Source organism: Chiroxiphia lanceolata, chromosome 16 (assembly GCF_009829145.1).
Source record: "Chiroxiphia lanceolata isolate bChiLan1 chromosome 16, bChiLan1.pri, whole genome shotgun sequence".
NCBI classification, from domain to species: domain Eukaryota; kingdom Metazoa; phylum Chordata; class Aves; order Passeriformes; family Pipridae; genus Chiroxiphia; species Chiroxiphia lanceolata.
In genome coordinates, this window is record NC_045652.1 from 6,360,752 (window position 1) to 6,383,197 (window position 22,446).

The following is a 22,446-nucleotide window of genomic DNA, read 5'->3' on the forward strand; positions in this document are numbered from 1 at the left end:
ATTCGCATTTCTTATTAAAGACAAAATGAAGGTATTTAGGCACCACATGTGGGAGGATACAGATTATTTTTCCTAAACTTACTCTAAAGCAATAAAAGGGAGAGAAAAAGAAAATGGCTTTGGTTCTGCCAGGAAATTAAATTATCTCAATTCTTAGTGTGCTTTTCATTCCATGCCTCTCAGTGGGAAGTCCCTTACTATATATCTAGGTCTAGTTTTTTTGGTTTTACCAGAGGTAGCAGAAAACCTACTAAGTTACATTGTGCTTGTTCTACCACTGTCTTGTGGACACTCATTTATATAGCAAGGCAGTTTGGGGCCTGAAGGGTTAAAAGGTTAAAAGTGTGGAGCTGGGAGAAGAGTATGGGAAAGGGATAACAATCTCTGCTGATAGCAAACCAGTTTGGCAGCCTTCACCCTACAGAGGCTTTTTTCCCAATTTAACTTCTTAATGCTATTCACATTCAGGCAGTGGCTTTGCTCTGCTCTCCTCTCTGCTTCATAGCACAGCATTCACTTCTTCCTGAATTTATATCCTTGCAGCTCTTGTGGGAAAATCATTTGGTAACTAATTCCAGCTTCAGAATTAAGCAGAAATGCTGCAAGTCACATGATACTGCCTGTGTGTTCTCCCTTTTTCCCTTTTTTCACAATGTCTAATGCAGAGTGATCCTTAGTCATATTTAGGAGGAAATCTATTCATTCCAAAGAAACATCAACCATGTAAGAGCCGATTGGGTAAACAGTAAACAAATGATTCAGTAAGGATCACCACAGAATATATACTCAATGTTTCCTAAAAGTGGCTTTATCTTAAAAGGAATGTGAATTACAGTAGGGGGAGAGACCTTTTATCTCCCAAACTCTGAAGATTACTTCATGTACTGCTTACAGTTCCTGTAAGCCCTGTAGATCTGTGCTGATAGAGTTTCTGTGAAAGACTCTGTGCCTTCTTTGAAGTGATTTGGTTCAGCTGGTTTTCAAAGTCAGCTTTTCATGGATTTCAGGAAATGCTTGGGGGAGGGGAGAATCACTTTCTCATAATGCAGGTGACATTTTACCAAATCAGGCATCTCAAGTCATTCAGTTGCAGCTCTGTGGGGCACTCTTTTTGCATTTCATGAGCAGAGAGAAACAAAACTAAGTTTTAACTTTCTCTGAATGCAGTTTAGCCACTAGAAATGATAGCTGCAAATATATAGGCTTATGCTCTCTGGATCCTGTCATGGACCCAAGCCATAGGTCCTTTTTAAGTATCAAATCTGTGCACTGTAGATCACCAGAAGTTTAAGACAGGAAAAATCTTTTTTAGGTCTAGGGAATGTCTGCACCCTTGTAATTTTGTGTATGTTAATTTTCAAAGAGAACTAAGCTATCCTTTCCCCAATGCACCATAATGATGAAGTGTTCACAGACTTTTAAAGTGTGTGAACAGCATTTCTGGACAGTTTCATTTTTCCCTGCCAAGATTCATGGGGTTTGGTTACATCAGGCAGCAGCCTCTTCTTGCTCAGGGCCTTGTACCTTTTAACAGAAACAAGGCAAAGCAGAGTTGGTGCAATTTGCTCAGCCAAGGGTTTCATTCACTCTTATCAAAAACTATGCATCACTATAGTCTTAACACATTGTTCCTGCTCTCATGAATTTAGAACACAGTTAGATTCCAGGGCAGATTCATCCTGAGTGCATTTTCTACTTGCTTGCATCTTTCTATTGTAGACTTCTGAGGGCAGGAATCCTCTGCCTGCTGAACTAGCACTAAGACAGACTACTTCAGTAGGGCAAAGAGCAGGACCACGTGGAGACCTGTCTGCAGTTACAGAGTTAAGCAGTTAAAGTTTGTCAGCAGGATAGGTATGAGAGCCTTTAAAACTGAAAACAGAGATGCTGGGGTTTTTTTTAAAAAGTGTCACAATAAAGTTTATTATGTTAATATCATTAAAAATATTATAAAATAATAAAACCTTCTGCTTGGCAGAAAAATTACACCAGGGTTTTAAAACCCCAGGTTTGTGCAAACAGTTTTTGTAAACATAAGAAGTCAAGTGTTCAGGTTCCATCCCAAAATACAGTAAATTGCTACAAAAATAAGTTTGCTCACTGTCAAACATATTTAAAAACCCAGGACGCTGGATTTTGTCACACATTTCTCACGTGCCCCTATGCAGTTAATGCTGTACTTATATCTGAAATGGAAAGGATTTCAGATAGTCCTTTAAAACGGGATTGAGTGGGATCTGGTTTAAGTTCTCTCCTCCAAAAGTCTTCACGATGCTCTTCCGGCAGAGCTCCTGCAGCGGCTGCACCCGGACCTTGCGCAGGGGGGTAACCAGTACCTTCCTCGGGGAACTCAGGTAATGTTCCAGCAGCTTAAAAAGGCAGTCAAAAGTCTCTTTGCTGCCATCCAGGCTGAAACGACCGGTCTGGAAGTTAATCCGGATGCTGGTGGGCCCAGACGCAGTCTTGACACTGATGGCAAAGAAGCAATTCTTTTGTGTGCTGTCCCTGATGAGGAAGGTGCCCTCGGGCTCAGACTTAAGCTTCTCGTGGGCCGCGCTGACAGACAGGGGTCCCCAGTAGAAGCCACAGGCATCCAGCAGGCTGCTGGCTCGGGTGATGCTGCTGAAATCCGCCTGGGAGCGGAAGGTTCGGAAGTGCGTGTTGCCCTGTGCCTGCACAGTGCCGGGGCCGTGCAAACCTCGCGCCTGAGAACGATCCCGTGCCGGAGGGTCAAGTAGCCGTCTTGGGTCTGCTCCAACTGCATTATCTGCTGACACCTTGCTGTGCGCTACCATCCTACAGCCGAGAGCAGCGGATGCGGTCTTCCATAGCGTCAGCGGCTACGGCGGGGCAGCTTTCCAGCAGCTATTCTGAAATGCCAAAGAGAGACACCATGTGAGATCCGCAGAGGGAAGCGGCTGCAATCGCTGAATGACCCAAGTCTTCCATTGATGTGCCTCCCACCCATTATAAAATAATAAAATATTCATTTTCCAATTCACACTGGGCAAACAACTGCTCGCTTTCTGACAAGATTAACAGTCTATCACTACGGCAAAGCCCAAAGCTCCAAAAATATTTAGCAAGGATCATTAACAGCTACTGAGGATGATGCAGTTTCCCTGCTATGAGCCCACAGAAGGGTACCAGGGCCTACTGAGTCAAACGACTTCTCAATGAGAAGTTATCTTGCGTACACCCCATCCGATTCTCAAGTTTTCAGAGAACAAAGCAACAAAGTTTTACAACTGAATTACCAATTTCTCTGCCCCTCCCTCTTTGCCTTCCCCAGTGTCAGAACTCAGACAATGTCGTTATTTGTTGCATTGTGTGAAAAAGAGAAAGTGAGTGAAGGGTATGTTTCCGGATAATTGGGGAAGAGGGTGCGACCAAGTGTAACTCGGAGGGGCAGGCTGTAGCATGGCCAAGTTACACAGCAATCCTAAAACTTTTTTCCTCTCCCCTGTTAACCTGAGGCTCAGCTATAAAAGGCAATTTCCCATTCCCCAACTTTCCCTTGGGACAGCAATGCTACAACCTCACTAGCGTATACAAGTCAACCTCTGTGAACCCTTAAAGCATTACTCCGCAGTCTCTCTCTTTTCTGTATTACATGCACTTTAAGTGGCCCAATCTAAATTGCTTCCTATTGATATATCTTTCAGCATGAGGGACTAAATTCATCCCTCGTGTTACTTCAAAGGAATTAGCAGTGCTGCACCAGGAATGAGTTTGGCCTGAAATGTCTGCCTCTGACAGTGTGGTTCAATACATCTCCGCTGGCTGCCTTGACCTTACTGGCAAGCATAGATTTTAGGATTTATCCCTATAGTCAGATATAGATCTGCAGCAGCAGCTTGTTGAGAAACCTTGAAGTATTCTCAGAAATGAATCCCTCAGCCATCTTACAGTTCAGGGTAACATGCTAATGAGGATTTCAAAGAAACTACGCAGCTGGATTCCTGTCTGTGATAATTTAACAACTTGAGGAGGTAAAATGACCTAAATGAAACCAAACATCAAGCAGCTAAGAGGGTTATAAAATCCTTATGCTGGCAAACAACTTAACATGCTGAAAGTAGCATTGGGCTTGCTTTGCGTAGCAGAAGGAAACTGATGCCAGTTTTTCCAGTTTCTAGGCCAGGATTATCGCTCAGTGTTTAAAGTTAAAAAATTTAATTTCAGGACACGCTGGGGAGAAATAACCACTAAGCCAGAAATCTAAAAATCAAAGGGCTCCCTAGCAGAAGCCGTAGAGAGCCAACAGAGAGTTTGCGGTGCCTTTCCGAAGGGCACGGAGCAAACAGGGGACACGCCAGATTTCAGAGCCCGAGCAGCGGGCTGGGACGAGGCCCCGGCGGCCGTGCGGTCACTCAGTGCGGTCACTCGGTGCGCTCCGTCCCGGGGCTGCCCCCGCTCCCCCCGCTAGTGAGGGTCCCCGGGCAAGAGCGGTGCCGCGCAATACCCGCTGCGCTTTCGCTTTATTGCTTGTCCCGCTGTTTTATACCAGGTGCGAGAGCTCCGCCTGAACACGGACATTGAGCCAAAAAGGCAAGGGAAAAAAAAAAATCCAGAAACAACCAAACCAAACCAACCAAAAAAGGGGGCAAAGAAGCCACCGCGCTCCTGCACAACTGGCAGGACTCTCCGAAATGTCCCCTCTCCTGGCTGCGGCGCGGGACCCTCTCGGTGCACGGCGCGGTTGGCGAGGACCCCCCGGCAAAGAGACCCCCCATTACCTCGGGGCACCGTGGGCGGGGGCCGTCCCCGGAGCGCAGCACACGCTGCTAGTCCTGGTGCTAGTCCTACTCCTAGTCCTGGTCCTGGCCCCGGCGGCCGGCCGAGCATCCTCCGAGCGGGGGCCCTGCCTGGCGCCGCGGCGAGCCGGGGCTGCCGCGGGGCGGGCGGGCAGCGGCTGCTCCAGCGCTCTGGGCCCGCGCATCGCCGCTGCTTTCTATTTAACGGGCGGCGATGGGCTCGCACGGCTCCTCCCCTCGCCTTCTCGGAAAACACGTGGTCCCGCTTCACTTTCGCTTTCCCAGGGAGTCTCTCCCGGTGGCCCGGAGCCAGCGGTGGCACCGCTGCGGAGAACACCCCGGGCTCCCCGCCCCGCCCCTCCGATGGAGCTGGTCCCGCTCGCCGGGTGACCCCGCTTCTCCAAACTACGTCTGGGTTTACTCTTTTTTTTTCCGTTTTTTTTTCGGTCAGGAGGGACTGGCGGGAGGTGCTGCGGGGTAGTCCCGAGCACCAGAGCGCTCTGAGGCCCCGGGGAGGAGAGGGGACACTGGAGGTAGGTGATGGATGAGGCTCTGACTGGCAGTCAGCTCAAAACGCGGGAGGAGGGGAATGGCAAGGAAAGCAAGTAAGCAATCAATATGGGAAGTTTTAACGTGCTGCTCTCCTCAGAGCAAACAGGTCAGCGTGGACAGAACAGGTGAGAGGGCTCAATGTATAACTTGAATCTCCAAGAAAGGGCAAAAAAAATAGACTAATAATAAAGTGAGAAAAACGTTCAGAGAAGCCTATAATCCTTCTACTGAGAGGACTGTAAAGCTGTTACGCTGGGGTTTGAGTTCTCAAAGCAGAATTTCCGTGGGGTTTTCTACAGGGTAATCACAGTTAAAAGTTCAAATCCCAGCTGTATTTATAACCTTGCCAGCAGTCAGTGCAAGAGACTTGGGATGCTGTTCTGCTTGCCCAGAGGGAGATTTTAAAACTCAAGTACCAAACCAGTGTCTTACGTGCTCCCTTAAGCGGGCCCAGTAAAGTATGCTTTTTCCAAAGAGCATGTTTCTTAAAGTAATAACCAACATGTTTAAAAGTCCAGGAAGTTTCCCTGCAATCAACATGTTTTGTGACAATGAAGAGGAAATGTCTCTGTCAAATGATTAAGGGGAAAGGGGCTGGAAAGGCCTTGTGAGTTGTCCTTTGGGATGAAGTTGAGGGAATATATGTCCTGCTTTAACACTGAATATTCTTTTCAGAATTCAGTGTGGTCACAGACTGACTTAACCTGATGGCAACACAGCATCCTACACTGATGCGCAGCCAGTGTACAACAGGTGAACCTGGAAATTTCTGATGATGCTTTAGGCACCAAGATTTAACTGCTTAGTTCTGTCATGCATAGTTGTCATGAATGTGGAGAAACAGAGCTTGCCATGAATTTTAAGACCTTGCACAGAGATGCACTTTGTGCTCAGAATACTCTCTCAAACAATTTTTGAGCAACAGAGCTTTAGTCAAGGTTTGGCATAAGCAGCTGGGGGAAGATCATCTGCTTTTCTGTGTAAAACAAAAGAATGAAGCAACGGTGGAACTGAAACTTACTTTAGAATTTGAAAATGCAATAGTGAGAAGTGTTTTGCCACTGTTTGCTTTGGCATAGTGCACTCCATGCTGCAAGCAGATTCAATGGCTGGTTTGATGTTCATGTTCAGACAGGTAATACAACCAGGCTTTGCCCTTAACAGCTACTTAGGCAAAACAAAGTCCCCTTCCTCCCCTCCACCCTTCAAAGGAAAGGGTTTTGAAGTCCTTAATTCTGTCAAGATAAAGTATATCAGAGCCAAAAGTACAGCTGAGATCCTCTAACTCCTCCCTAGCCCCCGAGGTACCCAGCCAGGCTCCCTCCCTGCTGCTGCAGCCTTGGCTCCTGCCATCACTGTGGCTGTAAGTGGGAGCACGGCAGGGCTGAGAGGCAGCACAGTGCTGTGCATGTTTCTCAGATGAGATGGAGTTGGCTGAAGGCTGCTGTAGATGTGCCAGGAAAGCTGTTTCACTCTCATGTAATTCGTAATTTTGTAAGATCACAGGGGAAAGAAAGATCCTGCAGGTGCACACGCAATCTGTCTGCCACGCACTCAGTAGTGCAGCTGATGAAGTGTCTGTCCAAAAAATAGTCTTCATTGAGCAAGAATGTGGTAATAATATTCAGTTGCAAAGCTTCAGAGCTTGGCAAGGCTCAAATGGGCATGTTAACTCCCAGTTGCTGAGGAGAGTGATGGAGTGAGCCTGCCAGCTCGGACACCAAAAGCCAAGTGTGTCAGGCTGCTGCTTACAGAGTTTGACACCATCTCTATGTGAATCACAGTAGAGTGGTCCAGGGTGCTCCATAAAGTGCCTTGAAAAGGCTTACCCAGGAGAAGTGGCCATCAGCTGTAATATGTGAACGAGACTTGCACAGTGAGTGAAGCTTTTGTGACAGGAAGAGCTGGGGTTTTAGATGTCCCACAGACTGAGCTTTCTTGGGATATCTTCAATTCTACCCACTCATATTTCATTTTTGCAATCCCCCATTCCTGTCCTCTTCCCTTTCTTACATCATTCCCGTCCTCTTTCCTTTCTTACATCCACTCCCTCAACTTCAAACCCTACAATGTGGGGCCTTGGGAAGAGCTCCACGCCGGCAGGATGGGATAGTTACTGTACCCAGCAGAGGGCAGTGCAGAAATTTGGAACCGGTGCAGAGCTGCTGGACAGAGCCCATGGAGAAAGATCTCTAGAAAGGACTGAAGCTGAAAGTACAGCTGCCAGTTCAGATTATTCTGATCTGTGCTCTGTCACTCAAAAAGCAGTTGCTTTTTGCAAGGTGAATTAGACTTAGGGTCTGTTTGGTAAGTAAAGCTTTCTATGTGAAACATCTACTTTTGTCTTCACAAAGTACCTTTTCACGTGGAGAAACAAATTGTGTTCCCTTTCTTCCCTGCTAATGGTCTCAGAAAAGCAAAGCAAAGTCTCAGAAGAAAGAAAATTATCCGGAGACATCATCCCATCTTTCTTCCTCCCTTGTTTCCTGGGGCAACAAAGTAAATGCTTTTGATCTGAAGGTTTCTATTAGTAAATCTCCAAAAGCTAGAACAAAGAACAAACTCAGCTTTTGTTAAAAATAGAAGCCCTTACCCCTATTTTGTAAGTACTATTTCGGAAGATGACAGAAAATTCAGAGGAATTGCTGGGCATTTGTACAGCAGGAGCAGGGCTAGAAACAGGGCAAAGGGGAGAGAGAATCTATTAAGAAAGCACTAGGGATGCCAGGCAAGGTCTGTCTGGTGGCAGCAAGGGAAAAAACATGGGTTTGAAGATGGTTTTGAAGGTAGGAGAGTACAGTATCTTTTGGGGTACACAAGACATTTTCCTGTTGGTTAGTTTGTTTTCCAAACCCCACATTTTTATCCCTACTAGCAGCAATGTAATGCAGACAGAGCTTCCTTTAGTTATGCTCCAAGCCTTTCCTCACCCTGTGAAACCACCAAGAGAGAGGAGGTTGTGGTACCAGGTATGGTATTCCCCAGTATAAATTCCATTATGGGGCACTCCACACCCTGCTGAATTCATCCCCACTGCAGGGACGGTCCTCTGGGGAAAAAAATAATCAAAAAACCTGAAAGGCTTAAAAAATCAGCAGGCACTCCCCATTTTAGCCTTTTCCTAACTTTGGAGAATAGAAGCAGACACTGATTCTATTATGAATCTGGATTAACCGGCAGACCAATGCATCTGTGGAATAGCATGTTGTTTAGAGTTTTGTTTTGTAAGTGGGTGATCAGTGTGGGAATTTAATATGGAATTGCTATTTTTTTGGAAGAACAGTTCAGTAAACAGGGTCACATTTTTCAATAGTGTTTTGAGGTTAGAGGCTCTCTTGTGCTTATACTGTAAATGGTAGCTCTTATGTGAATGTGCTCATTATCTAAACGGATCAAATCACCAACATTGTATTTAAAAAAGGGAACTGAAGCACCAAGAGATTCAGTGATTTGCTTGAAGTCACAGAGAGAGGTAGTCTGCAGCAGGGCTAGGAATGGAACATAATTCAGGTCTTCAGAGCCCCATACTAGAAACTTAACCACAATACCATCCTTCCTGTTTTAGTGGGTTTTGTTTTCTTCTCCAGAATCTGAATTTTCATTTAAACGAAACCCTTGAAATCGGAATTCTTTGATTTTGCAAGTAAATTAGACACCACACTGTCTCTGAGTCTGCTTTCAGATGCAGTGAAACCAGCAGCACTGAGCGAAGTGTGAACCTCTGTCACCCACTTTGATTAGGTTTTAGGGTCAGAGTTTGATGCATTTAAATGGGACATGTCCAAAAGGTGTAACTACTGTGACCAATCACTTCCTCTCCCAGTTCCATACTATCCATTCAACAATTTTCTAAGTTAAGAAGTAATAAAGTGGACCTGAGGAATACAGCTCATCCTCTTATCCTTTTAGTCAGTTTTTCCAGGTAAAATGGCTACAAAGATGACTCACTTTACACTGATACCACTGAAGAACAATGCGTGTCTGGCACAGTTGTCAGTCACAGCAGACACGTCATTATGCCAAGAACAAAATACATTTTGAGGAATTCACCAATCTGCTATTATCAAGCCTTGATAAGCATCTACCTAGACAAGGGTTAACTAGTTGGTAAAGAGGTAATAAATTCTGTCTGAACTGGAATTTGTGCTGTTCTGCAGAAAACATACAAGTCAGATGCCATCCAATAGGAATTGGGTTTGTCTTCCTAAAAGGATCACTCTATTAGTTGTTAGAAAGTTCCAATGGCTAGAATGAAAAACACTATGTTTTGGAAGTTAAGCAAATTAAGCTTAATTGTGTACCAAAACAATTAAGTAACAGCTGAGCCTCTCCCTCTCGTCAGCTGCCTTGAATAGTCCATGTTGTCTGAAATATTTCACTGTAAGAGACAAACTGTAAGAGATAAATACCATGTTTCAAGTAAGCAATAAACTAACTGTCTAAGGCTATGAGGGAAGTTTCTTTCTAAGCTAGCTATTCTGGAATTGTTTATTTTAAATTATGCTAGCTACTTTTTCAGGGGTAGTTAATGCTGGTTTCCCTGAGCCCAGACTAAATGGATCTTGTCCGATGTTTCAGTGGAAGCTCTTTGTAGACATCAACCAAGTCAAATCAAGATTCGATTTAGTCTTATGAATTCAAATGCTGAGCAGTTAACCACACAAAAATGTGGTTTGGGCTTTCTACATCTCAATATTTAGACACCTTTCTTGGTAATTAGTTGAGTGGGGGGGAAAAAAAGGAAAGTTTCAAATTGTTGGTAAAAGTATTGTGAAAGGGCAGCCTGCTTTCTAGTTGCTTTTTCATCTGAATGACAATTCTGTGTTGCTGGATTTTGTGTGTGTGTGAGAGCCTGTATGTGCATACTCCACAACTAATGAAGGAACTGTGGATCCCTAAAAATAATGTTGGTGCTGATTCTAGAGATAGCAGGGTGTTGTTCAGGGGAACTGCAGCTTTAAATACTGAACTGGATATGTTAAAGTAGGAGCATATAAAGTTTGGCTTCCAGATACACTTACTGGACTACAGAGGTTTCAGTGCTGGCTGGAGGAACACAGGCACTGAATTTCAGAGCCTGTTGCTAATTTTATTCCAGTCTGGCTGAAATAAAGCACCTCAGTGATCCTTTCCAAACTGAGCCAGTACAGACCTCTTCTCCCTTCCATTGCCTCCCTTGCTGCCCTCTCTCCCTTGCTTGAAGCCACACTCTGTGTTTCTCCCTGTTCTGATGTCTTTTTGGATCCCAAGCCCATGAAAGGAGAGTAACATGGCACAGGATTGACGCTGAACTGTGCTGTGGGTTTTGGAGACCAGGTTACTGTTTGTACATGCAGTTAGGGTCCTCAGGCATTTATGGATCCATGAAATATGGGAAGGGAATTCTGACTGTAAAGAGTGCAACAGGAGAGGTGGTAAGCTTTGGGCAAAATTTATTTTTGAGTGGGAACATTGAGGATACCAAAAAAAAATCAATTAATAATGCAAAAAGGTCTCCAGTGTATCTTTATTACTAGTTTAATGGTATCTTTACTCTCTGCTTTTATAATTTCCCATTCTTACAGGCATTTTCCACCACTTCTTTTCCTTTACAGTGCCTATTTAGCTTCTCCTGAATGATTTACATGACTACAAATTTTCATTTGCTGCTGCAGGTGGACAGTGTTGATGCTCCTTCTGGTGCTCCCATGAGTCCATCTACTCAAACCACAGGCAAATGCTGTGCTTCTACTGAAGTAAGTCAAGGGCTGTGGAATCAGTTTCTAATGCATTTTATACATGGGCATAATCAACACAGGAGGAGATTTTCATGGTTGGGGTGAGGTGGAGGAAATGACTCAAGTATTCCCTCACCTTTGGTTTTCATAGAAACTGATTAAAATTCATTCTTAATATGGTCAAATGGATGCAAATCTCAGTTCTACTTCCTTGAATGTAGAGAGATTCTGTAGCCCAAATTAAAAGGAAAAAAAGTGGTCTTGTTCTTGAAGTGAAAAAAGTGCTGCTATAGGAGACACAAGTAGCACAGAGGAAGTTGAGAAATCAGGTGGTGGTGGCATAGCAGTCTCTTGCAGCTTCTCATCCAGATCCAGGTGGACAGTCCTATTTCTTTCACAACTCACTGAGACCTTTTCAGATTACTTGGTTGGACTTTTAATACTTGAAGCCATCAAGCCTGGATGACTAAACCTGAATAAATCACTATTAATACTCAGCCTTGAGAAAATATCTTTCATGGGCATGATTTGCTGGCCTCTGTATTTCTGCTGTGATTCTAACCTATCTTAATTGACAGATCTTTTTTACAGTTGCAGTATCATCTCGAATTATACACCACCAAACTCTTAGGATGATGGAATATATTAGGTCCTGCAGTATCTAATAACTCCTATACCCAACAAATAGAAACTACTGAATGTGCACCTTATATTCTACTGTACACATAGATACTATATAGAGTTTATTATTGTCTTATGGTCTTGGCTAGTTATGTAACACATCTACAAATATCTAGGCAAGAAATAGCTAATGCAAATTTTAATGTCTCAGTTTTCAAAGTACTGAGAAATTATCCAGATTTCTGTTTCTCCTCTGTCTCTGGAGAAAAGAGATCCTGATACATGGGTCAACAGTTTTCTTCAGAGTACAAATATTAATTCCTCATTTGCCAAGAAAAGAAAAGGAAAAAACCTCACCATAATTGCTCTTGTGGAGAAAGAATTGGATTTTTTTTTTCAGATATTTTCCCTCTCCAGATTTATTGCAAACCTCAGCCAATTTTACATGTGAACTCAACAAGCTGTATTCAGAATAGATTAACTTCACCATGCTCCAACTCCACGAAAATTTCTAGGAATCAAGAGAATAAGCTGACAATTTCTGACACGAGATAAAAAGTCCTTTAAATGTAGAATTTTTGGCATCTGTTGTTAAAATGGTAAATTACAAACATCATCTAACGGTATTAATGAAGCATTCTCTAATTTTAGAAAGATCTATGTCAGTTACACACAGACCTCACCACACATGCCTTTGGATTAATTAAGAAGAAATATTACATTATGTAAAATTAATGTAGCTTTGCATGCAGGCCTTGATGTCTCCTAACAGTAAATTAGGTAATTAAGAATATGAAAGTGGGAAGAGTGCCCAGCCTGGAGGATTTTCTTCAGGAGTTCTGGAGATCTCACTGAGTTGCTCTTGTAGGGAGGTTTTGCTGTCTGTGGTGACTCACCTTTTAAGGGCCACTTTGTCCTCTGACTGTGTGAGAAGTCTTATATTCACTTATATTAGGCTGGAGTGCTGATGCTGTATTTCAATTGCAGGTTTATTTCAGTTCATAATAACGTCAAAATAAAATACTGACGACTGTCTGATGAGTCTAGAGGAAGCCTTAGACTTGGTTACATAAATTGAATTGAGCTTGCCAAGGTGACCTTCAAAAACTTCTTGGACGTATGAGGAGTGACATGTGATGACCTCAAACCACAAGTAATTCTAATACAACTTTACTCACAGAAAAACCTTTTGGGAAGGTGAGTGAAGCTACTGTAGGTAAGCAATTTAAATTTGTACTTCTCTTTAGTTCTTTACTCCACCTGTCCTGTTCTGGCTGTCTTATACTACTGGAGTATAGACTGAGTAACCTCTTAGTTTTTGTAGCAATACCAAAACTCTGTCCATGGTTTTCTGGGTTTACCTCTAAACAAAATGATCTGTATGTTCCTGGCACTACAGCCTCAACCAACATAAGTTACTGCAGCCTTCAGGTGATTGCTGATTTAGTATATATGTAAGCTGAAGTTCCATAATTAGATTTCTCTAATCATCAGTTTAAAAATTCAGATTAGCTGGGTCTTGTCAAGAAAAAGCAGATATAATTCTTCATATGCCAAGTGTTGGGGCTTTTTCTCTCAAGAACTTTCGTAGGCAACCAGATGAAATTAAGCACCTCTAGCAAGAAATACCAATACACTGATGAATGTGAATTTAAACACTGAGCTCTCTCTCATCATTTCCCATATAAATAGGTCTATATCCTCTCTCCCTGAGTCTCTAAGGAAAGGTTAAAATACTAACAGGGAGTGTGGATTTTGCAGTTAGTCACACCTTTGTAATGCTCATATAGTGCTGTGCCTCACCCGTGGTGAAGGTGGAGCAGCTACAGACAAGGCCCTGCACATCCTGAGGTTTGCTGAGCTCCAGAGCCCTGCCAGGCACCCAGAATTCCTGGGTACATTAAAAATGCTCCAGTATCTTCCCAAGTCCATACTTACAGACTATGCTGTGGTCAGGAGGAAATCTTTAGTGAGTTTAGATTTCTTGGCTAAAGACTTGGCTGGAGTTTCATCAGAGCCCTTATGAAGATTTCCTGTTACAGTAGCATATAAACACAGGAACAACAGTACAGTGCCTGTGTTCTTAGGAAGGTGCTCAGGATTTTTTCCTTTGTTGTGCAAGGTGAACATTTTGTTCTGTGGTCTGTGCTGGTGCTTAATTAGGAATGTGATAGATATACTGTGGCTATAGCAGGGTGCAAATGTGACTTCATGGTAGCCTTGACTTCTGCATCCAAAATGCTGCAAAAGGCAGTTGGGCAAAGATCTCCAAGTAGATGTTTTTAGTAAAATGGAAAAGCAGGATTGCACCCAGAATAGAGCAGTGGGGTCCAGACCTTAACTTCACTGCTAAAAATACCCTGTTTTGGAAGACAAAGACATTCAAAGCTCCCTTCTAGATACATTTATGTTACAAATTTTGAGCTAGCTGAAAGGATACTGCCTAACACCTCCAGTTTCATTCTGGCTTTTCATTCCTTGTATATTTTATCCTGACTTTCCTAGTGTCCCATTTTCCCCCAGACAGTCATTGACCACTGGGTCACAGAGCAGGGGAGCCCAGGGCAGGGTTGTGTCCTGTGCCAGGGGAGCAATGCCTAGAGATCCCTGCACTGGAGGGTTCCAGGTGTCCAGGCTGGAAAAAGCACCTTGCCTGATTCAAGCACTGGATAAAAAAGTCCTGACTTCTTGCTTGCTCATGGATCATACTAAAAATAGCTTACCACTGATAAGTGTGCAGTATATAATGTGTTATTCCAGCAGTAAGCTGAATAGCATTCCACACTTTTCCTCCTCTGTTTTTCTCTGATTCTATGAAATTCAATAAAAAACTTAGTCCAATGCACACACACACACACACACAAGAATACATTTACTCTCACACACACAAAAGAATACATTTACTCTCAGTGGCTGCATTTACCATCAAAGTTGGTAACGTTTCCTGAAATGGGTTTCTGATCCCCCTGAAAGGCTGCGGGTTTTTCTTCTTTTTTTCTTTTCTTTTTTTTTTTCAAAGGTTAATTTCAGGGAAACTGAACAACACCCATGAAACTGTAAAATATCAACTGTGCAGATAAATTGTGGTATCAAGGGCGTAATGCATGTGACCTGCCTCCAGTTCCATGAATTCCAGTGAATTCCCAGTTTCCACTAGCAGGTGGCAGGCAGATCTGAGTGTGGCTATTTTCTGCTAATTTTGTGCCAGCACGTGGTTGTGATGGTGGTAGAAGAGTAGGAGGAGTGTGATCTGGGGAGAGAGGGAAACACCAGACTCAGACTGGGAAGGTAACCCATTGGGTGTTACAGAGTCACACTCACTGAGTTGTTTCAGGTCACAAATGAATCCCCTTCATGTGACAGACTCGCTGCAGAAAATACCAAGAATGGTACAGCCTACAAAGCTTTGGCAAATAGATCATCTCCCATGATTCATGCAGCGTCCTTTCTCTGCTCTGCACATGATGAGATGTGTATTTGAGATGTGTACTTCAAATATGTGCTTGAAAGGCAGGGCTAAAGCCAAATCTGGATTTAAAGAATGGCCAGCAACAGAGTTTTGTGCAGCATAAAAAACAAAAACTGACCTCGAGTGTCTGTAGCTGCCAACATAAACTATCAAAGCAATTTTTTACTGGATGAACTGCATGTTTGTACTGGTTATTAGGAGGCTTTCCTCTCTTAATTTCACTCATACCTTAGCTCTGAGACACTGAGAGCATCACTGCCAACTTCCCAGAAGTCCCGTGGCTGATTCTAATTTGCATAAACTTTTCTGCTATATGCAGACAGAAATGGGTCCAACAAAAATATTTTCTTGGTTTTATGTTTCTTCCCTTATCTCCTCCCAGCTTCTTTTTCAGGGCTGGGGAAATATGACAGATCCCTGCACAGGCAGAAGGAGATTTGGGAGGGTCTGGGTCACGGTGCTGTTTTCCACTGGGTTTACTGCCCCAAGGAGCACTCCATGACTGGAGACAAGTCCTCATCACCAGGAATTTAGCAACCATTCCCCTCTGAAAATGGGATTCTGGTGCAGTCATGAGACCCCATCACTCTTCCAGAGAAACATTACCCCATTTCCTCTTCTGTTCTCCTAATTAGCAGTCTGCACTTCAGTGCAGCAGAGACCACAGCCTTCCTCTCATCCTGTACACTGGTGCACACACTGCACCGATTTCATGTGGTTAAAAAGCCAAGAACTAAAAAACTGGGCAATATCAGATTTACATTTGCATATGCAACCTGAAATCTGCCCACTCACACATTTGTGCACCGAGTGACACAGGGGTGCTGGGGAAATGTGTGATCTTAACTCTCACAAAACTAGGACACAATTGGCAGAAAGGCAAGGAAGGAGGTCCTGTCTCAATTTTAAGGGCTGGAATTTGCAATCAATTACATTTTTTTTACCATAGATTCCTATAGAGAATTTTGTATTTTACAAAGAAGAAACTTTACTAGCATTCCAGAATGGGTTTTTTAATACAAACTTACTGTTGTTTTAATTAAGTTAATTGCCAGAAAGATAATGTGTTGAATGTGGGAGAACAGGACTCTCCCAGGTGCTGAATGTGGAGATCACTGAGTTGGGGCAGGATAGGCTGGCAGAACTGTGGTCCCCCCTGCTTTTCTGCATCTTTGAGCTCCTGCCTTGCTTAAAACTAATGATGAGACACCAGAATTGTTCAAATTTTGAAGTGTTTTTGTGCTGCTGTAGCTGCCTGTGCTCACTGACAGCACGCTGGTTTCTAAACAGACAAGCTGAGCAATGCAAAGCCTGTGTGCAGGTCAGGTATGACTCAATTCCAGTGGATGGAGAGAGGGAGGTAGAAGAGTAGAAGGGGCAGTATTTCCTCCATCTGAAGTGAATAGATAAAGAAACCTCATGAAAACAACGCTAAACATACGTGGCCTTTTGGAAAGTGTCTCTGTACAGATGCATCCACAACATCTAGAGTGATAAAATCACCTCCTGAGCTGAGTCAAATGGCATAGTTGAAGTAGAGCTGTAAATAAAAGTGGTAGGCGGTTTCCTGCTAAAACTCCCCTGCATGTCCAAGAACCCACTGTGACTCAGCCCTTGCAGTCACTGGGAACTCAGGGCAGACACCCTTTACTAGTTGGGTAGTTTTACTTCTCCTTTTGCACCACACCAAGAGGGGCTCCATTCATCCCTGGATGGACAATATGACCCATAATTTTTTCTTATCTTACACTAGACCCAACAAGACTGTTCAGACTTCTTGTCTGATTATCAATGACCTGCAAAATTATCTGTCTGCTTGGATCTTTCATGTGCAAGTTCTTGGGACTTACATTCACATACCTTAACGAGGCTCTTACCTGCATCTCTTCACGGCCTAAAAATCAAATTTTTGTTGCTTTCATTTTATGTGCAAGAATGTGATTCTGTAATCCACCATTACAGGTGTTTACAATTATAATACTCAGGAATAACTTTTTTTTTATTATTTATTTTGAAGAGTATGTGTGTTAATATGCTGAACAGGAGACAATTACATATTTGCATATGATACATTTTCCAATGTACTTACTGTTCCTTTACTGTTCCTTTAAAGAATTAGCACTTTTGGAAAGATGAACTGAGCTGGAAGAAGCTATGCCCTTGTTAAAATAACAGCAGTAGCAATGCCTAGTAGCTTTTAGGTCAGTAGCATCCAGAGTCTCACTTCCCCTAGAATATTTTATGTCTGAAGCTGTCAGATGTCATTTTAGTCCTCTGGGCTCAGAGTTTTGGAACATCCTTTGCCATTGAGATAATGGTCTTCCTGGTCCATTTTGAATTTGCACAGACAGTTGCCTTTCCACATGAAAAGTTCAGTACACACACAGTTTTAAACTTGGCATTGGCAATTAATAAAACAGATTTGGGAGATCTGCAGGTTTCCATGAGCTGACTTAGAACAGGCTGTTCTTTCTTTTTCTCTCTTATCCCATACAATATTTATTCTGCTGCTTCTTTCTTTTCTCTTTCGTTTCTAGCCTGTCTCCTCTCTTCCAGTTCACAGGTTTTTTCTCTGTTTTGTTTTAAGTTTGTTGTACTCCCTCTGTGCTAGTCCCAGCTAACTCCTTATTGACTTCTTCCATAATACTGCTGGAAGTTTATCCCCATCTGACCTTCCTCTGTGTGAACAAATCCCAATGTCCTAGGTTTAAAATTTACTCCACTTTAGGTTTTTTTCTGCTTTCGAGCCCAATGTTTTCTGAATGCCCCTTTAATTTCTGTTTAATACCTCTTTTAGTTTCAAGATGCTCTTGTCTTTTGCTTTCTTTCTGTCTGTTATATTAAGTATATTTCGGACAGGTTTTGGTTTTGGGTTTTTTTCTGAGAATTAAGTCTACTTTCTCCAGAGTTTTCAGTTTAGTGTCTGAAGGTTATCAGTGGTTCCTTGTTAGTGAACTTCCTTTCTGGGAAGTTCAGCCTCCTTGTATTCTGACTCAAGTCATTAATCGAAGTCGATTCTTTTTTTCTTGCAAATTCCCATAACTGCCCACCTTTCTTCTCTCTTCTCTTCCTCAATCCCCTCCAGTGCCCCCCACAGCAGGGCACTGCTTTCTGAAAGACACCCAGTTGCTTTTCCCCTTTTTGCTGCTCTTACAGAGGTGAATGGTGGAGGACTTGGTGTGTTTTGAAATCCTCCCCTCTGAAAAGCAAGAGTCAGGGTTTTCACAAAGTGCACCCAAGGAGGGGACATCCAAGGAGCTGATGCCAGGAAGGAGCTCAGATTGTTGTGGAGCCCAGAGGGAACCGAGGGGTAGGTGGCACTGGGGACCTGGCACTGGGGAGCCAAAAGGCAGGGGCAGTGCTCAGAGTGCCCAAGGCTTATGAGAGGGCAGCTCTGCAGTGATTCCAAGCAGGCAGGAATCCCAAGAGGGATTGTAGACCAGGGTTGTTCTGGCAGGGAGGGGATGCTCTGGTGTGGATATTTTAATTCTGTGAGAAGAAAGGCAGCTCTGTAGAGAAGAAAGAGGTTGAGGAATGGGTTTGGAGAAGTGGGGTAAGGGCTGTGGAGGACACGAGGTCCAAAGACTGGGAGAACTGATATCAACGGGTGGAAGTGTTGAAGATGTGGTATTAATGAGGGGACTCAAAGGCAGGAGGGCCTGGGGCTCACCATCTATCAGAGCAGGTGATCCCATTAAATGGGATCCTGGTTTGGGGACTGAGGACACATCTCCCTTCCTCCCAATGAACTGCTGTAAACCCCTTTCTCATCTACCAGAAATAATATGTCAGTACATAGTACATCCACTTCCAAATAGAAGGTTTAATAGACAATCTGATATCCACACTAAATAATGATTTAGTGTGACCAGAACTCTCCTCCTCCCCCTCCTCCTCCTCCCCCCCCACATACTTTTTTTCTTTCAATATATTAGAACTTAAGGAAAATTATGGGGCTATGTGGGTGGTGACACTTGTACTCCACAAACATAGGGTGGGTGCTGAGATCCTGCCTTCTGAGAAGAACTCACCAGAGTGACCAGTGAGGGCAGTGAGTGGGCAGAGCCCAGGCTGCTGCAGTGATGCACCTCAGCATCCTGCAAGGGGATTGCTGACTGTGGCTCTGCCAGGACAGCCTGTGCCCACATCAGGGAGGGAAAGTGCTGCACCCTTACTGGTCATAGTGAGTCATTTGCACCTTCTGCTACATCTGGCATGAATTTCATTTTGAGTTACTCTAGTGCATCATTATTTTCAATAGTTCCTTCACCAGAAGCTGGAGCCACAGAGGTGAAAATAATTACATTTACCAGAATCTGTCATTGAAATTGGCAGCTAGTTCTCATTAGAAAGAAAACAATCCGGTTGTGAACAGCACTGAACAGTACTATTCAAGTGGTCACATGGGGAGTAAAATTATTCATCAGAAGTAATAAAGATAATATAATTGCCGGGTATTCAAGTACACCTGCCTGTACTTTTCCTCTGTGTGAGTTGAAATCAAACAAGGAAACAGTCCTTGGGGGACAAATCCAATTAACTGTGAAAAAGAGGAATTTACCAGAAGACTAGCCAGCCTGTTTTAATTTACAGAGAAATTCACGTCACTCTTTTGTCTGTATGTAACACTGTGTGCAACACAATACTAAGTGTTAGCTTGAAATGTGCTTTTGTACACCACCACCTTGGATCACATCCATGGTTTCGGTCTCACCCGTGCTGTGAGGCTGCCAGTGTCTCTTTTGGCCATCCAGATTTGTGTCAATTATTTAAAACTACAGTGGCCTCAAATTATTAGAAAACTATGCTGTAAGTTCCTGGACTACTCGCAGGACATGTCCTGCCTTCATATACACAGATTTGTTGAGGCTTGGAAAACTTTCCACCAGCACTTTACCTCAGTGTCTTCTCTGGGTTTTTGTTGTACACTTACTGAAGCAGTTTACAGGGACAGATTTAATAGGAACTTGGACTCAGCTTTTCAAAGTAATTAGGAGAAAAAACTTTTTTACTTGCACAATGTGCCTGTTAGATACAACTACAAGGGCTTTCTGCTGAAATAGAAAAGCCACACTGAAAAACAAAAGAAACAAAGATAGCCAGAGCAACACTCAATTTGAATTGTGTCTGTTTATATTTGAATGCCTTGTTTGGAGGAAGTTCTGATTTTACCTTTAACACTATGCAAGTTCATACAAAAGTCAGTTTAATTTTAGTATTACTCAATTTCCAAAGAAATCATTTGGTTTTTTGTTTAGAAAACTTACTGCCAAGCCCCCTCTGCTGGAGAGAAAACTGTGTTTTCATCCCTGCATGCTGAAGACATCTAGTGAAAGAATTCCAGCTTTCTACTGTGCAAGTAATTGCAGGCTCAGAGTTCACAAGACCTTTACTATCTTTCTGTAATTATCTATCATTGTCTGTCATGAGTCGAGCTTTAGAGAAGTCAGGATGATAGCTGCAAATGTGTTCTAATTCCTCCATGCAGTCAGTGTGTTGAAAATTCATCTTCTCAATTGATTATTTTATCATCCAAGTTATTTTCAGTAGTGTCCACCCTCTTCACCCCCCCTGTGTCTCTTATGTGTTATTTACATCTTTTGTCAGCAATCATTGAGCAGAATTAGAGTGAACTTGTATAATATGTCTATGCAGGAAACAGTGAAAATCTGACTCCAAGAAGCACACGTTCTTTTCCAAGGCAATTCAAACTGCAAAGGCCTGCTTTGCTTGTCTCTCAAGTGTGACAAGAGAAGCTTGCTGGATGAACAACAATACTATGTGCTGGTTAAACCACATTCATCATTTGTGTATGACACAGCCTTTTGCAAGGACCAGCTTTATATTTACAGATCAGGAAACAGGCCCAGCCTGGATTTCGGCCCTGCTGTAGAACAGATTGCCTGGTGACCTTGCACTATTTGATTAGGTTAAAAGCCAAAAAAGAAATGTGTCATGACATTGAGCATTGTCCAACAAAACTGGAACTTCCTAAGATAAAGTGTTGGACCTGTTTAAGGTCCTCTGTGGTGCACATTGAGTTTCTTTGAAAGGAGATCCAAAGCAGCCAGTATTCCATGCAAGTAGTCAGTAAGGAACTACTGCCTATAGATATGTGTCTGAAGCTTTTCCCTCTCTTGAGCTTGTTCAAAAGTTGATCTTTGAAGAATGGCAGTCCTTTAAAAATGGAGCAAGGCAGGAGAGCATTGCTGGAGCAGCTGATTAGTACTTAGAAGATTCTTCAGTATGTGGAAAAGTGAGATTTGTGTCCCTGCTGGGCAAGAGGGCAGTCAAACTTCAGTTTCTCCCTTTCTGAAAGTTGTCTCAGCTACTAAGTAGCAGTCTCGTCTCATTGAGAGGGAATGAGGAGTATTTGTTAGCCAAGAGAGACTTGGAGCTTAACAGCTAGAGCACTCACCTATGAGTGGGAAACACTGGATTCTGGTGACTGCTCTAAGTGCTGGTACGTACAGTACTTTAAACAGTTCTTAGATAAGCTACAGAAGTGGTATTTGAGGCTGAGACAGAATTCAGTGGCTCACCTCTCTCAATTCAATGCCCCAGTCTTCATGTTCAAGGGCAAGTCCCATTCTTTCTGCAGGTCAATGGCTCTTGAAGCAAGCCTTTCTGTGAACTAAAGAAAGTTCACAGGAAGACCAGGGAGTGTTTCCTTCTACAGGCTTATGGTGTGAGGTCATAATTTCAAAATGAGCTTGACAGGCATGTCCTTGAGTCCCTCTATGCCAGAAAGGGGTTTGAGCCTGAATTTCCCAAATTTAAGCCCAAAGTACCCACATTCCCACAAAAGATCTCACTAGCAAACTGTTGCATAAAATTGATGAGGTTTAAAAGATGATGGTACCCCTTTAAAGAAAGTGTTTCTAATGAAGTCTCTGAAGGGATGAGAACTATTTCAAACCCCTATTATTTCATTCAGTTTGATAAAATACTGACAGTTGTTCCATGAAAATCAAACTGTAGAAACACTGAGGAAAGGAAAACCATGCTGAATTGGTGTTTTATGTTAAAAAATACCTTTAAAAATATAATTGTATTTCAGATGAAAACATGAACTAATTAAAGTTTCCTAGAATATACTGTAGTTACAACATGTATCCTGGTGGGGTTAAATGAGTATTCAGTCCTAGCTGCAGTAGACAATAAATGTTAAATTTAAGAACAGGTTTGGAGTAGAAAGAAGTTTAAATAGCCCTGAGTTCCAGGGAATTTAGAGAACCCAACCCATGTTTGGAAATTGATGCCCAACCTCTTTGCTCACAGGGCAGAGGGTTAAATAAAAGTTGTGTCAGTTCTTGTGTATGCAACATTT

General features: G+C 43.0%; 2 protein-coding genes across 7 annotated transcripts in view; one reads left to right on the forward strand and one right to left on the reverse strand.

The window, feature by feature from the left end:
- Positions 1–1,899: 1,899 nt before the first annotated feature.
- Positions 1,900–4,931, reverse strand: SOCS1 (suppressor of cytokine signaling 1). The gene is made up of 2 exons (XM_032704471.1): positions 4,740–4,931; positions 1,900–2,870 (listed from the first exon to the last, which is right to left on the reverse strand). Exon 2 carries the CDS (start codon positions 2,793–2,795, stop codon positions 2,181–2,183), a length of 615 nt encoding a protein of 204 aa, XP_032560362.1. The 5' UTR covers positions 2,796–2,870; positions 4,740–4,931; the 3' UTR covers positions 1,900–2,180.
- Positions 4,932–5,048: 117 nt separating this feature from the next.
- The window catches only part of RMI2 (RecQ mediated genome instability 2), a 28,366-nt gene continuing 10,968 nt past the window's right edge, over positions 5,049–22,446 (forward strand). For 4 of the 6 annotated variants that reach the window (XR_004359912.1, XR_004359910.1, XR_004359913.1 and 1 more), the window contains exons 1-3: positions 5,049–5,290; positions 10,964–11,044; positions 12,635–12,844. The gene's annotated coding sequence lies outside the window, so the exon portion shown is untranslated. Of the gene's footprint in view, positions 5,291–10,903; positions 11,045–12,620; positions 12,845–22,446 lie in introns of those variants that run through there. The other 2 variants (XR_004359911.1, XR_004359914.1) reach the window with 2 other exon arrangements.